Below are 16,287 nucleotides of genomic sequence, written 5' to 3'. Positions count from 1 at the left end.
CTGCAGCCAAACAGGGTTAGACAGAAGTGCTCAAATGTGCTTTCCACTGTGTTTAGGAACCAAAAGCCATGGTGTCTGGAGTAAATCACGAGTGAGAATAGCAGCCACAGGGCACAAACCCCAAACTGGTTATGAGTTGTGTAATTGGATTTCACCATCCGAGTAACAAGTGTAAACTTCGCAGGTACTGTAATAACCTTACCATGGGGCATTCCAGTCTATCTCGTTACCCAGGCAAGCTTGCCTGTGTGATAGTTACTGGAGGACAGGGCGGCTCTAGTGATCTGGGAGTTCTCCCTCTGCTTTCAGCTAGTTCCTTTCACAGCTGATCGTGAAAATCTTCACTTGTGGGGCCCAGGCCTGTGCTTTGTCAGATGTTGTTTGTGAAGCAGGTTTTTCTGCTCAGGTCTTTAAGAAGTTCCTAGGCTCTGACTCATCCTGCCTTTATCTTTCTTCAGAAGGGTTTTAAGAAGTCTGCAGCCTAGGAGGGCTGATAATATGAGTGTGACGAAGGCCCTGTACTTTCAGAGCTGTGCTCAGACTTGTGGACACGATGCCAGCTTTGTCAAAGCACGATTCTGTGCTTGAAAACTTGGCCGGTACCGATCTCTGTTGAGGGCTAAGGCCTTCTCTTGGCTTGAAAGACTCTGCTACGATGGCAGGTTTCAGAGTAACAGCCGTGTTAGTCTGTATTCGCAAAAAGAAAAGGAGGACTTGTGGCACCTTAGAGACTAACCCATTTATTTGAGCCTGAGCTTTCGTGGGCTACAGCTCACTTCATCGGATGCTTGCGATGGGACAAGCTGGAGAGCGCCTGCAGAGCATGTACAGCAGAAAATGTCCCTAGCTGTGCACTTAGCATTAGGCGTACACGCGCTCTCTCTCACACACAGACACACACACACTCATCTAGTAGACGAGCAGCTTTTAACTTCTATAAGCTGAGGCTGTTTCTACACTGCAGCTGAGAGCATGCTTCCTGGCACTGGTAGACACATGCACGGCCCCTGCTCTAGCTAGCACTAAAAATAGCAAGGTTGCATGGGCAGTGGCTTAGGCTAGGGGGCCGCGATTGTGCCCAGGAGGCTGGGTGGCTTTGCACTCAGCAGCTAAGCTGAGTTGCCGCCCCGCTCTCCCTGGCAATGTTGCTGTTCGTGGTGTCCCGGCTCGAGCAGAGCTGGTGTGAGTCTGTCGACCTATGCTGGGAAGCTCATTCCCAGCTGCAGCGTGGACATACCCTGAATAACTCAAGAGCAAGGAGTTTCTAAGCAGCACAAGCAAAGCTGGTAGAACTTATGTAAGTAGTCCCTGATGCTGTTTTTAAAAAAGAACTTAGGAAACAGATGCAAAAGAACTTGTTAATGCAGTATTAAGTATGCCCGTTTAAAATCAGGAAACGCAAAGGTTCCAGTATCAATATTGACTAAGCCACATTGGGTGTCCTGGGTACCACGGAATGGGCCCTCGTTTATACAGCTTAGTGGGTGAGATGGGTGGTGGGCATATTCCCTTCTCTATTTATAGAACGTGGGCACTGGGGAAGTGGCAGGTCTGATCACACAGGTCTGTTTCCCCCACAGGTTTTGTGGCAATCTACAGGCCGAACTTACTGGGTGCACTGGCACATGGTGGAGATTATTGGTGCTGGAGAGCAGCCTGAAGAAGAAGCTGCCCAGGAAAAGGTATCCAGTCTGACCGAGAACTTGAAACTAACCACAGGTGAGGTTATGTGCACTGTATGTACATGTGCATTCTCTGCCTATTGCTCCCACGCGCTTTGGGGCTGGTCACGTTTCCTTTCCAGTATGGAGTGATTTAAATTTCTTCTAGGGATTTTCCTAAAGAGAAAAGTCATTCTGCGTGTTCTGTATGAGGGGTGACAACTTGTCAGTCAGTGATATGACTTAGAGCTGCATGGGACACATGTTCAAATAACAATAGGTGTAAAATGTCATTTAATACATTGATGTTACTCCAGAATATGCACATAAACTCTAGTTAGAATTAAACTGAACTAGCTGCTACAACCAGCATGTTATGATATTTTGGCACTTGCTGAAAATGAAACCACCTGAAATTTGGTCCATATAAAATCAAGAGGAATGAATAAAACAACGTAGGTTCATACGTTGTAAAAGCACCGATGTGCTTTTTTTGGAGTTTGATAGGCTAAGGTTTTAAAAGCTGTTTAGTAATTTTGGGTGTCTGCATTTCTGGGGGTTCATTTTGAAACACCTTTAAAGGTCTGGTTTTGCAAGCCAGGGTACTCAACAATTTCTGAAAATTACATCCCTTTAAGGTGTCTTAAGTTGAACACCCCAAAATCGAGGCTCCTAAAATTTAGTCACTTTTGAAAATCTTTTTCATAGTTCATCTAGTCTGACCTCCTGCGTAATACAGGACCGAGAATTGCCCCAGTAATTCCTGCATCACACCCAACAACTCATTGAACTAAGATGTATCTTTTAGACAGACATCCAATCTTGATTTAAAGACTCCAAGTGGCAGAGAGTAAGCTGTTTCAGTGGTCAGTCACCCTCTGTGTTAGAAAAGCTTGCTTCTATTTCCCATTTGGCTTTTTCCATCACTGACACCCAGCCACTGGACCTTGTGATGTCTCTATCTGTTAAGCTTTGCCTGAACGCCAGCTTGCTTTGGCTTAATTCAAAACTGGTTTAGTTAAACAGCTGCAAACCCCTGTAGGGATGCTCTTATTTCAATTTACACATAGTTTAATTCAGTTTAGCTTATATCTATTCCTAGTCAAGTTAGTTTACCTGAAATAAACCTGGAGTAAGTGTGTCCCCACAGCTTTGGCAATGGTTTAAATACATTTGTTTAAAATCACACCTTTATCCTGTGCAACTCTACATGTAGGCGAGCCCTTCTGTTACCCCGCTCTCCAGTGCTGAGACCTTCTCCCTGTGTAGGAACTTACGGACAATGATTAGGGCTCCTTTTATCCTTCCTTTCAATAAGCTAAATAGATGCAAGGTATGTCTACACTTGCCATTTAAAGTGGAAAAAGTCCCTTTTTTGTGCAAAAACCGTGGGAGCGTCTACACTTGTTAATGACTTTTTGCAGTGAAACTCAGAAGTTTCACCCCAAAAGGAAAACCACCTCCACGAGAGGCATACAGCTCTTACCGGTGATGTTTTTGCGGTGATGTGTAAGTGAAGACTTGTTTTTCCTGTTTACAGAGCTTTTAGCCTCCGGAGGATATCCCGCAGTGCCTAGGTCAGGGGTTCTCAAAGTGGGGGTCGGGACACCTGAGGGGGTCGTGAGGTTATTATGTGGGGGGTCGCGAGCTGTCAGCCTCCACCCCAAACCCTGCTTTGCCTCCAGCATTTATAATGGTGTCAAATATATAAAATAGTGTTTTTAATTTATACGGGGGGGAAGGAGGGTCGCACTCAGAGACTTTCTATGTGAAAGGGGTCACCAGTACAAAAATTAGAGAATCACTAGCCTAGGTGACCACTTTGACCAGCCCCTCTGCTGCTCCAATGCCAGGTAAACAGACGTCCACCCCTCCTCCTGTAAAGGCTCAGGAAGTTTGAAACTCCCCTTCCTGTTTTCTTGGCAAGTGCTCACTTATCTGGCCAGGTGACAATGGCTGCTCCACAGGGCAAACGATCCCCTGCTTGGAGCAATGCTGAGCTCCTGGAGCTGACCAGTGTTTGGGGAGAGGAGGCTGTGCAGGGACCCAGGACGCCCTGCGATCACCCCCCCACCCTTCCGTCAAGACCTATCGTCAAAACAGAGAGAGCTGCACTGTGGGATAGCTGCCCTCCTGCGCTCTGCTCATTGGGGATGGAAGTGCTGCAAATGTAAACGCAGTCTGACACCTGTGGAAGTGCGTGAGCACACAGACCAGCACTTTACTTTCACACTCCCATGGTTTCACCCGTTCCCTATCACTGGTGAAACTGACAGCGCAAAACCTCTGCAAGTGTAGACATAGCCTAAGCTCTTTAAGAGTCTTGCGTGTTTTCCAGACTGTTGATCATTCTTATGGCTCTTCTCTGACTTCTTTATTTTTGCAACATCCTTCTTAACATGTGAACGCTGGAACTGGACATGGTATTCTAGTAACGCGTCATAGCATTTAAGGGCAGAAGGGAATGACTAGATCATCTAGTCCAGTGGCTCTCAACCTTTCTAGACTACTGGACCCCTTACAGGAGTCTGATTTGCCTTGTGTACCCCCAATTTCACCTCACTTAAAATCGACTTTAGACATAGTGTGCAGTGACACTTTTGTATTTCTATTACTGAAAAATTGCTGACTTTCTCATTTTTACCACAGACTTATTAAAATAAATCAACTGGAATATAAATATTGTCCTTACATTTCAGTGTATAGTAGATTGAGCTGTATAAACAAGTCATTGTATGAAATTTTTGCTTGTACTGACTTTGCTAGAGCTTTTTCTGTAGCCTGTTGTAAAACTAGGCAAATATCTAGATGAGTAGATGTAACCCCTGGAAGACCTCTGCGTTCACCCGGCTGAGAACCACTGCTCTAGTCTGACCTCCTGTGTAACACAGGCCAGAGAATTTCACCAAGTTGACCCCAATATTGAGTTTAATAGATTAGGTTTGGCTAAAGCAACTTCTAGAAAGGGATCTCATCTTGCTTTGAAGAGAGAGAAAATCCACCACTTCCCTTGGTAGTATGATCATCCTCACTGTTCAAAATCTGGGCCTTACTTCTAATCTGAATTTGTCTGGCTTCAGCTTCCAGACGGTGGTTCTTGTTCTGCCTTTCTCTGTGGGATTAAAGAGCCCTTTAGTACACGGTATTTTGTCCCCATGGAGGTATTTATACACCACAATTGAGTCACCCCGCAGTCTCCTTTTTGATCAGCTAAACAGACTGAGCGCTTTAAGTCTCTCACTGTGAGGCATTTTCTCCAAGCCTCTTGTTTTTATGGCTCTTCTCTGTCCCCTGTCCAATTTTTCAACCTTCTTTTTAAAACGTGGACCCCAGAACTGGACGCCATATTCCAGCATCAGTCTCAGTAGGGCTGTATATGGAGTCAAATCACATCCCCGCTCCTGTTCCCTCCTCTCCAGTTTATACCTCCTGGGGTCGCATTAGCCCTTTTTGGAGCTCACCTTGAGTTGTTGGTCCACTGTGACCCCTAAATCCTTTTCAAAGGGGCACTGTGGGGAAAAAAACAGCATGTGGTCACCTAATTAAAGACTGTGTCGTAATGCAAACACACAAGGTGGCTGAGTGAAGGTTGCACTCGTGTTTCCTAACTTCTGAGTGCTTGGCTTTACGATATGTTCTTTCAGTGTAGTTTTGTTGTGTGTAAATTGCTAGGTTTTTAAACCTAGATTGAAAGGTAAGCTGCAAATGCTATTCAGTCTCCTCTAGAATTCACAACTTTGAAAGGGAATTGTTTTGATTTTTAGGTGCTAAATAAAAGATTTACATTGTTATTAATTATTCATAGTATCCAGTGCCGAGGAGCCCAGCTGAGGGGGATCAGTTTTGTCATGATGGTTGCCACAGGGTCTAAACCTTGTCTATACACACAGGTCGTACTGCTTTAACTATACTGACAGAGTTAAATTGCTATGATCCCTGGCGTGGATGCAGTTATACCAGGATAAACATTTGTATACCGATATGGCTTATTCCTGCCTGGGAAGAGGACCACGCTATACCAGTATAAGGCACACTTATACCAGTATAATCGTCTAAACTATATTGGTAGAAATCACCCCCAGTATAAAATCTGGGCCTAAATCAGGCCTACACAAAACTAAGATCTCTGAGTACTCAAACCCCAAGCCACATCTGCTCACTACTGTGACTCTGAGCTCAGGACCCTCACCCCAGTTAATACAACAATGAACAAATGGGGCCTTTTACGGTTGCCGTTTTGGTGTGCGTGAAATCTCTTTACCTAGGTACTTGTATGGCCCCGGGACTAGTTTCTGAGCACCAAAAGCATGTGCTTCTACTGAGCAAATGTTTGTTCTCTTCAGGTCCTTCTTTATTTTTCAATCCTCACTGGCGTTCTCTGCTCCCCCGAGCGGAGCACAGCCTGCTGTTAAGATGCTGCTTACTCCCTTCTTCCAGATGTTAGGGAGGCTGTTAAGTAAGACTTAGCCCTGATCTCCACAGGACCCGCTAGAAGTCCTCCATTTCCAGCCCCCTTTCCTTTGTTGACAGTCCTGTAGACAATGGTCAGTCTTTGTGATGGTGTCGTGTCCCAAAAATGACAATTGTGACTGTAATAATTCTCCCCTTGCTACGCCACGCCGGCCACCAGGCGTCTGTGGATTGAACTGAGCAGCTGGCTCTGACTAGCGAGCTCAGATTTCAGTCGGTTTAAATGGAAATCCTTCTATTTATAATCACTGCTGGAGCGCCCCTCTCCATCGCTTCGCGTCTCTAAGCAGGAAGGTGATGGTTGGTCCTGCAGCCACCTAGTGTTCTCTGCTCTTGCTTCATGCGCTCGCTCTGTTTGCCAGTAGATGGCAGGCTGGGAATCCGGCCAGCCTGTTGAGACTGAATTCCCTTTGAATCCTGGCCTTTGGCTGCCTGGCTAGCCCAGGCCAGCTGTCCCCTCCTGGCTCAGGTGGCTCTGCAGCAGGATAACCGTCTTTCTGAGACGCTCAGGGTTTGTCTCTCTGCCTTGCTGTGCTCCCCTGCAGTGACCCAGACGTTTTACTGCAAGCCCCTTGGAGGGCTGTACTCCCTGCCCTACCTGATGGACCGGCTGAGCGAGGACTCGGAGGCCCTGAGCCGGGCCGAGTGGTGGGAGCTGCTCTTCTTCGTGAAGAAGCTAGAACCGCATGAGCAGCAGGAGATCGCCCAGCTCATCCGGCAGCACCAGGAGGAGCAGGTGTGGGACAGGGGTGGTGCAGGGGAGAGAGAAGGACCTGGGAGGAATAGGGAACTGGGGAAGGTGAGAGATACCATGGAGCGCAGTGGGAGAACAGGTGAGAGGGGAGTGAGGGGAGATGGAAGTGGATGGGGGCAGCAGGGATGGAGTGGAACAGGGAACTGGGGAGCCTTGGGAAGAGCGGGGCAAACTGGGAGGGGAGATTGAACCGGGGAAGTAAGAGGGAATGGTGGGGGTGCAGGTGAGGGGAGGACCAAGGAGTGTGGATGGAACAGAGGGAGGGAACGAAAGAGGAGACCAGCTCAGCCCAGGTAGAGAAACTCTGTCCAACAGACTCTGGATGGGCAGGTCACAGGCATGGGGAGATGCTGTCAGCAGCCACTGAGACATCGATCTGGGACAAGAGAATTGGACGTGTTTGGTTCTGGCTGGCCTGGGGATATCGCAGTTGGACTAGCCCGGTGTCGGCTCGGTTCCGGCTGGCCTGGGGACCTCCCCGTGTCGGCTCGGTTCCGGCTGGCCTGGGGACCTCCCCGTGTCGGCTCGGTTCCGGCTGGCCTGGGGACCTCCCCGTGTCGGCTCGGTTCCGGCTGGCCTGGGGACCTCCCCGTGTCGGCTCGGTTCCGGCTGGCCTGGGGACCTCCCCGTGTCGGCTCGGTTCCGGCTGGCCTGGGGACCTCCCCGTGTCGGCTCGGTTCCGGCTGGCCTGGGGACCTCCCCGTGTCGGCTCGGTTCCGGCTGGCCTGGGGACCTCCCCGTGTCGGCTCGGTTCCGGCTGGCCTGGGGACCTCCCCGTGTCGGCTCGGTTCCGGCTGGCCTGGGGACCTCCCCGTGTCGGCTCGGTTCCGGCTGGCCTGGGGACCTCCCCGTGTCGGCTCGGTTCCGGCTGGCCTGGGGACCTCCCCGTGTCGGCTCGGTTCCGGCTGGCCTGGGGACCTCCCCGTGTCGGCTCGGTTCTGGCTGGCCTGGGGACCTCCCCGTGTCGGCTCGGTTCTGGCTGGCCTGGGGACCTCCCCGTGTCGGCTCGGTTCTGGCTGGCCTGGGGACCTCCCGGTTGGACTAGCCCGGTGTAGGGTCTGTTCTGACTGGCTGGGGGATATCCTGGTTGGACTAGTCCAGTTTCAGGTCGGTTCTGGCTGGCCTGAGGATATTCCGTTTGGACTAGCCCAGGGTTGGTTTGGTTCTGGCTGGCCTGGGGATATTCTGGATGGACTTACCCAGTGTCGGCTCGGTTCCGGCTGGCCTGGGGACATCGGGCTGCTGAGAATTAACCCAGGCCCTGCATTTCCAGCTGTCGGAGCTGGACGAAGAAGCCCTGATCCAGCTGTCGGTACCGGTGGAGCTGGCCCAGCAAGTGCTGCGGGTGCTGAGCAAGCAGTGCCAGGGCTGCACCCTGAGTGACCTGCACAGCTCCCATGTCTACAGCAAGTACTTCCTCCGCCCAGGGGGGGTGCAGCCGGGCGGCCTGGGGCTGGACGCAGCCCCCTCGGAGTGCGCCGAATCCCTGGTGTCCAAGAAACCAAAGAAAGACCCTCCTGCTGCCAGAGTGCCTGCCCCAGCCCCCCCGGAGAAATCCGACTGCCAGCTCTTCACCGAGCTGCTGCGAGCGGAGGGGCTAGCCTGCCCGGAGATGGCAGAGGAGAAAGCCAAGGGTACGTGCCGGCCGGGGAAGGAGCCATGCATGGCAGTGGCTGGGTGCTGGAATCTAGCTAAAGCGGGTCCCTGCTGGCTAAGGGGGGTCTGGGCAGGGGAGACCCAGCGATTGGCTCGGGGAGAGGTCGGGAAGAGGGGCGATCCGTGGGGGGTGGGGAAGTGCCGTGGGGAGGGGCTGGCTGGAGGGCTCGTGGGGCAGCCTCGGGTTGACTGGTGTTATGGTCCCGGCCAGTGTTGTGCAGCGCGAAGGGGTCGGGGAAGAAGAGCTCGTTGGAGCGGATTGCAGAGGTGGTGGAACTGATCCAGAGGTCCAGCTCCGAGGTGGGGCTGCAGCTAGCTGGGCTCAGGTTCATTATCAAGACTCTGGAGGAGGAGGCCGGGCGAGAGCGGCAGGTCATCAAACCTGAGGGACTCACCATCAGGTCAGTTCTCTGGTGGGTCCTCTGGGCGCGCCCAGACTTGGAGATGGCAGGCCCGTGCCTCCCTGGAGAGACGGGGCAGGAAAACCAGCTGCTCCTGTCTGTAGGGGCCGGCTGCTGGCCAGTGTCTGTCTCTGGCGCGGGCATTACCCCTGGGTGATGTTTCTATTAGAGTAGAGCCAGGGGATGCCAGTCGTGAGTAGATGTGCTCACGATCTGGCTCCAGACGCTTATGGTCTAGCTACAGCAACGTACAAAGGATTTGGGCAGGAGGGCGACAGATACACGTCACCGGTTGTACAGCCAGCAGGGACCATTGAGGTTGGCTGGTCTGATCCTGTGTGTCGCGCAGGCCAGAGAGCGTCACCCAGTGACTCCTGCACAGGTCTGAAGTCTTCTGGGAAAGTGGCACCATGGAGCCCCGTCAGTGGTGGGTGAGCTGCAGGGTGGGCTTCAGGCAGATGGCCCCTCCCAGCATAGCGACCGCAAGCGTTGGAAGACTTGCCCCATCTCTGGGACGCTGTTCCCATGGCCGGTCACCCTCCCTGGTAAACAGGTCTCTGATTTCCCGTTTGAGCTTCGCCGTGGCTCTCCTCCCCCTCTGCCTGCTGGACCCAAGAGCCCCCGTGTCAGCAGCGTTCTCCCTGGGCAGGTGCCTACAGACTGCGAGTAGGTGTCCTCACCCTTCATCCGAGGAGCTGCCAGGATCCAGCTTCCTTAGTCACTTGCTGTGAGGCTGGTTTTCCAGCCCTGGATACTTGTAGCTCATTTCTGACCACTGTCCGGTTTCCCAATAGCTTGTGTGGACACCTGGCGACCAAGGGATGACTTGTTCATGATGTGCAAGGACCTTTCTGGGGGGAAAACGTGAGCACTAATGGGCCCGTTAGTCTAGCAGAGATGGGCAGAACCAGAACCGGTGGCTGGAGCTGAAGCCAGACACGTGCCTGTGAGATGTAAGGCCCAGATGTTTACCAGGGAGGGTGATGAGCTGGAACAAACTTCCAGGGCAGGGGTGGATTCTGCACCTCTGGATAGCTGGAAATCAAACCTGGCTGCCCTGCTGGGACTCCTGTGACAGCTTGGGGAGTGGGAGGCCCGTGGGGGGCCGGGGGATCTGGTTTCTGGACCAGAGCTGACCTGGAGCCACGCAGCGGGTCAGTCCCCGGTTGCCCAAGCCCGGCTCCTGAGCCGCCCGCCGTTGCTCCCCGCAGGGAGAAGCTGGTGAAGATGCTGGTGGAACTGCTCACCAACCAGGTGAAGGAGAAGCTGCTGGCGGTACTGGCTCTGCGGCTGCTCTGTGTGCTGATGGCCAAGTACGACTGGCGCGTGCTCTTCGCCACGGAGGGCGGGGTGCGTGCCGTGCTGGCCTGCATGCAGGAGTACGCCCCCTCGGCGCTGGTCCAGCAGGCCGGCCTGGCGGTGAGTGCAGCTCACGGGGCAGGTGGGGGCTGTCGTGGGCTCGGGGGTGGGGCATGCCGGGATCGTGGGTGGGAGAGGGCGGGGACCGGGTGGCCAGTGCCGGGTGGCCAGGGGGCATTGGCAGCCTTGTGGTCTCGGCCTGGGGCTGGCGCTGCCAGCTCTCCGCCCTGACCGGCTCCCCTGGCCTCCCAGGCGCTGAAGGTGCTGGTGGGCGCCGGGACCTGCGAGCCGCTGGGTGCCAGCGAGAAGCCCTGTCCCCTGAACCACGCCGATGCCCAGGTGATGTGGGAGATCTTCGCCAGCATCGGCTCCGCCTCCAGCAAGGACTCGGACAGCCTGCTCTGCGCCCTCCCTGCCGCCATCCGCACCATGCAGGGCACCGCTGGGTATGGGGGCTGAGCGGGGTCATTGCTGTGGGGGCAGTGGTGGGGGGCAGCTCCCTGGAGGCTCTGGGGGTACCTGGCGGGAGGGCCCCTGGCTGGCAGGAGGTGCCATTGCCCCACAGACCCGTTGGGGAGGAGCAGCGGCTGGTGCCCACGGGCACTCACCCTGGCGCTCTGCCCCACAGGGCCTCGTCGGCCGTGCAGAACGGCCTGCTGGTGGCCAGCATGCTGATCGACAGCCACCGGGGCCTGGCCGAGCAGCTGGCGAGCTGTGACATCCACTTGGCGCTGCAGAGCTGCTGCCAGGGGGGCCAGGACCCCGCCGCCCCCAGCCACGCCAACGAGACGCTGGCCCAGATCGCGCTCAGCCGCCTGGCTGAGCACAAGCTCCCCATGAACCTGGAGACGACAGGTATGGACCCTCTTGCCCCCGCCACAGCCCCATCTGAGGATGTGGGGATAGCAGGTACAGAGGTCCTTGCTCCCTACCCAACCCCTGTCTGAGAGCTGGGAGATGCAGGTATGGAGCCCACCCCACCCCCACAGCCCCTGCCCCCCCAACCCCACCTACAAGCCTGGGACAGCTCGTACGCAGCTCTGCCCCACATACAGAGCTCCCTCCCCCATCCCGCCTGTCTGAGAGCCTGGGGACGGTAGGTACAGAGCCCCTGCCCCCCACCCACAGCCCCGTCTGAGAGCCTGGGGACGGGGGTACAGGGCACCTGGCGCCCCAGCGAGCGTGCAGCCGGCGGCATGTAGTGCCCTGCCTCAGCCCCGGCCCCACGGCGCTCTCCCTGTGGCAGAGGCGGGCTCAGCCCTGGATCTGAAGGACGTGGACGTGCAGACGCTGCTGGGCCGCCTGCAGGAGGGCAGCCTCTCCAAGGAGCTGGTGCTGGCCCTGGAGCGCTGCCTCTGCGAGGAGGCCGGCCCCGAGAGCGAGGGGGCCGAGGCCCTGCGGGACCGCCAGCACTTCCTGCTGCTGCTGCGCAGCCTGGAGCAGCTGGGGGCCGAGAAGGCCGTGCAGCTGGGATCCTCCGGTGAGTGCAGGGTGCGGCCGGGTCCTCGGTGACACGGGGGGGAGGGGGTGACCTTTGCCAGGGATCCTCGGGTGACACTGGGCGAGGGGGGCAGCCGGGGATCCTCGGGTGTCACCGGGCGTGGGGGACCTTGGCCGGGGATCCATACGCTGTACTGCGAGAGTGTGGCTGGGATGTCCCAGATGGGAATGGCAGCCAGCACGGGGGCGTGTCTGTTTGGGGCTGTCCTGGGGGTGGATTGAGGCAGGGTTTGTTGGCACTGTGCTGGGGGGCGTTGGTTGGGGCTGTCCCGGGGCTGGAAGTGGCTGTTTCTGGGGGGTCAGGGTTGGTTGGGGCTGTCCCAAGGTGTGTGTATATGTGTGGTCAGTTGGGGTGTCCCGAGGTGGGGGTGGGGGCTGTCCCAAGGCAGTGGGGAGGGCTGGGATGAGAGGCTGTCATGGGAGGCGGGGGCAGGCATGGCAGTGAAGGTGGCTTGTGTGGCCAGAGGGCCGGGCACACGGGGGGGCTCGGGGCACTGGCAGCCGCTGGCCTCTCCCCTCAGGCCCCACCTTCCCCCTTCTCTTGTGCAGGATTTTGAACAAGCTCCTGGACAGTTACCAGGAGGAGGGGCTGCCCTGGCACGAATGCATCGAGCCCTGTCTGTCCTCCATGAGCGCCCCCAGCAACGAGCGGGAGGTGAGGAGCCACGGGGGGACCCGCTTACCTGTCGGGGGTGGGGAATCCAGGAGCAGGAGGTGGGGGCGGGGAGGGGCTCCTAGCTCAGCCCCAGTTATGGGCTCGCGGCAGGAATTGCTGGTGAAGTCTCTGCCCGGTGCCTTGGCTCATAACAGCCCTGATCTGCTGCAGGCCTGCCCCGGGGAAGATGGACCTGTGCCCCCTGGCATCACCCCTTTACCCAGCGCCCCGCCAGCCAGGGCTGGGGCCTCTCTCTGTTCTGTCCGTGCCGTGCCTGGAGACTCCAGCCCAGGCACGGCAGGAGCTGAGAGCCGCCCTGCCCCAGGGAGCTGTGCGCTCCATGCCCCAGGCAGCCGGGGGCGGAGGGGACTGGCCCAGGAGAGCGGGGACTCGCCCCAGCCCCCTGGCAGGTCAGTAGCAGAGGCAGGACTAGAAGCAGGTCTCCTGGCCCCCAGGCCGGTGCCCCAACCCCCAGTCCGCACTGCTCCCTCTGCAGGTCGTGCAGGAGTTCGTTCGCTTCCTCCACCGCCTGGCCACCGCCACCAAGGACTGTGCCGTGGTGATGTGCCGTCTGGGCACCAAGGAGGCCTGTCCAAAGCCCTGGACAAGCACAACTCCAACCTGTTGCTGGGGCCGGAGCTGCGGGACCTGGTGACCGACTGTGAGAAGTACGCCAGCCTCTATCAGAAGCTGACGACCAGCATCCTGGCCGGCTGCATCCAGGTGAGCCGGGGCACGTGTGCGGTGTGGGGTGTGCGTCCTGACCCCGCCCAGGTGAGCAGGGGTTCTGCCATGGGGGAGGCCTCCCCCCACCGCCTGGGGCGGTCTGCCTGGCGGGTGGGAGGAACCTCTGCAGCATGCCGGGGCGCTGATCCGGGTCGAGACCATCCGGGAGTCCCAGGCGCTGGCTGGGGGCTGGCTGTCCCTGAAGGGAGGGGAGGGAGGAGGGCAGGTTGTTTGTCTGTGGGGAGGGGTTGGTGGTCTTTGCAGAGGTTGGTCTGGCGGGAGGGAGGGCGTGACTTTCCTCCAGGTGCAGCCTGGACTGCTGAGTCCCCTTAGCTCTCCTGCCTGGGGTGCCTTTTACACCGCTTTGCTGGGAACAGCGACCCGTCCAGGCTCTGCTCGCTCCCAGCCCCCAGGATGCAGCCGAGTACGTGAGGCTGTGCCCAGCAGTCCATGTGTTACGTAGAGGGTAACACCCGTAGAGCCCCATCCCCAGCCTTGCTCCCCTCCTGCACTGCGCCCAGCCCTCCCGGACAGCGGAAACTCCTTGCTAGTCATTCCAGCCCTGGGAGGGGTTATGGGCCCGCCTTTCTCGTCTCGGGTAGAGGTTTCCCAAACACGTTGGTCAAACACACTGGCTTAGGCAGAACCACGAAAGAAGTTTATTAACAAGAGAAGGGTGGATTTTAAGTGATCACAGGTGGGAAGGCATAACAGTCGGAATTGGTCATAAAAGGATAAACACGCCAGCGAATTCCTAAACTGTACCAGGACTAATAGGTGTAAAAGCAAAAGAGGGAATTTTTCTAACCAGCAGCTGTGATAAGTTTCACAGGCTGTGTCTTTTCCCAGCCTGGGACCGCTCCCCCCTTTGTTCAGTTCCTTGTGCGTCGTCGTTGTCATGAGCGGAGACGGACGGAGGAGAGGGGTGGCTAGGGACGTTTTCCCCACTTCTTATCCTCCCGCCCTTTGTGCTGGAAAAATCCTTGCTGGGTCCTGGGGTTGGGCAGTGCTGTTGTGTATGTGAGCTCCAAACTGCCCTCATGATGAATGGTAACTTTCTTGTTTCCCTTCCCTCCCCCAGCCCCTGCTGGTGAATGTCTGATGTAGTATGTAATGGCTCTTTGGTACTTTGCTGGCGTGCTAGGGTGTCTTTGTCTCTGAAAAATTAGTTTGTGAGCATTACCCAAAACAGTACCATAGTTCAGTAACAATCATGCAGTAAAATCTCATAGCTTTACACACAGTGTTGTTACACACATCTTAACAGCACAATGATGTTCAGCAGTTTATGAATCTTCAGATGATACCTCACAAGGCTTACTTTGTACAGAATATAACATAACCATATAAAAGTGGTGAACATGGAGTACAGGGTGTCATGTGGGGTACAGAGTGTCACAGAGGTTGGTGGTATCTGGAAGGGATGACCAGGGAGTGGTCTGCAGGCAGGGGGAGGGGTTGGTGGTCTCTGGAAGGGGGTGGGCAGGGAGGGGATAGCCTTGGGGGGAGTGGCCGTGGGGCAGAGGCTCTCTCTGGACCCAGTTCACTCAGCTTCCCCCACCCCACCTGTGGGGCTGCATTCCTTGGGGGCTGGTTGCTGCCCAGAGTCCAGCAATCGGGCAGTGGCGAAGGGGTGCCAGGTGGCTCCCCCCATTGACGCTTTGCGCCCCCCTCTCTTCCAGATGGTACTGGGTCAGATTGAGGAACACAGACGGAGCCACCAGCCCATCAACATCCCCTTCTTCGACGTCTTCCTGCGCAACCTCTGCCAGGGTCAGTGCTGGGGCGGTCGCCCGGGGCCCCTCTGCCCCACCTGTGCCCCCGCCCAGGTGGCTCCCCAGGTCCCTTCAGCTCTGTCCCCTCTCCCTGCAGGCTCCAGCGTGGAAGTGAAGGAGGACAAGTGCTGGGAGAAGCTGGAGGTTTCCTCTAACCCCCACCGAGCCAACAAGCTGACGGACAGGAACCCCAAGACCTACTGGGAGTCCAACGGCAGCACCGGCTCGCACTACATCAATATCTACATGCACCGCGGCGTGGTGGTCAGGTGGGGCGGGGGCTGTGGGTACTGGCCCCCCGGGGCGGGGGTGTGGCTCTGTGTGCCGGGTGGCAAAGAGCGTGTCCCAGTGGTGGGGGAGGGATCAGGTAGCTATGGGAGGGGGTTGGACCTGGGTAACGATTTGGCAAGGAGTGGCAAGGTGCCCGGGGTGGCAAAGGGGTGTTCCCGGGGATGGGGGTGGGATCAGGTGGGTAGGGGGGTGGCTGGCTGCCCGGTGTCCCGGGGATGGGGGTGGGATCAGGTGGGTAGGGGGGTGGCTGGCTGCCCGGGGTGTCCCGGGGATGGGGGTGGGATCAGGTGGACAGGGCAGGTAACAATTTGGCGAGGGGTAGCTGGGTGCCCGAGGCAGCACAGGGGGACTGCACATGCCGGTTCCCTGGCTCAGGCTGGGGTGGGTTCCCTTTCCAGTAGCCAGCCATGCAGGGACTTGTCTGTGTCCCCGGGCGCCATGCTCCCTGCTGGAATGTCTGGAGGCGCTGTGGGCCCAGAGCCATGAAGCTCCAGGTGCAGCCCCCAGGAGCTGGGCCTGGGGGCTCAGGGGCTCCCGTTAGGACCGGTGGCCATGTGAGGCTCTGAGCCTGCTGGCGGACATGCCCCTCGGGATGGGCACCCTAGGCTCAGGCTGGAGCACAACCCCAGAAATGGGCCAGTGCCGACGCTGTGGCTCTCCCTGGCTGCAGGCAGATGAGCGTGGTGGTGGCCAGCGAGGATTCCAGCTACATGCCAGCCCGGATCGTGGTCATGGGAGGAGAGAACCCGGCCAGCATCAGCACTGAGCTCAATACAGTGAGTGTGGCCCAGGCCGCCCTGGACAGAAAAGGGGGAGCTGCAGGGAGTGGGGGTCCTGTGGCTTGGGGGCTCCCTAGCAGGGCGGGTGCAGGCTGAGAGCTTCGCACCTGCCAGCGCCCATCTCTGCTGTTCAGTGGAGCTGGGGCAGCCTGGCCCAGGCTGCGGGGGGACGACTGCCGCGGAATTGGGAGGCAGCCAGCACCCGAGGCGCAGGGAGTCGCCAGCCCCAGGCCTGTAGGCCCTATCCTGGCGGGCACGTC

The 16,287-nt window shown here is 57.0% G+C and overlaps 1 protein-coding gene across 1 annotated transcript in view; it reads left to right on the top strand.

Annotated features, from left to right (window-relative positions):
- The window catches only part of LOC140909765 (cullin-9), a 63,981-nt gene that overhangs the window by 17,594 nt on the left and 30,100 nt on the right, over positions 1-16,287 (top strand). Inside the window, 14 exon segments of the mRNA XM_078852377.1 lie at positions 1,581-1,719; positions 6,677-6,867; positions 8,159-8,519; positions 8,753-8,942; positions 10,154-10,361; positions 10,554-10,747; positions 10,930-11,156; positions 11,548-11,781; positions 12,323-12,456; positions 12,953-13,040; positions 13,043-13,179; positions 14,865-14,955; positions 15,055-15,226; positions 15,919-16,024. Of these exon segments, the coding sequence (XP_078708503.1) occupies positions 1,581-1,719; positions 6,677-6,867; positions 8,159-8,519; positions 8,753-8,942; positions 10,154-10,361; positions 10,554-10,747; positions 10,930-11,156; positions 11,548-11,781; positions 12,323-12,456; positions 12,953-13,040; positions 13,043-13,179; positions 14,865-14,955; positions 15,055-15,226; positions 15,919-16,024 (2,472 nt within the window).

The sequence above is a fragment of the Lepidochelys kempii genome, chromosome 3 (assembly GCF_965140285.1).
Source record: "Lepidochelys kempii isolate rLepKem1 chromosome 3, rLepKem1.hap1, whole genome shotgun sequence".
Classification (NCBI taxonomy): domain Eukaryota; kingdom Metazoa; phylum Chordata; order Testudines; family Cheloniidae; genus Lepidochelys; species Lepidochelys kempii.
This window is presented reverse-complemented; position numbering and strand designations above follow the sequence as displayed.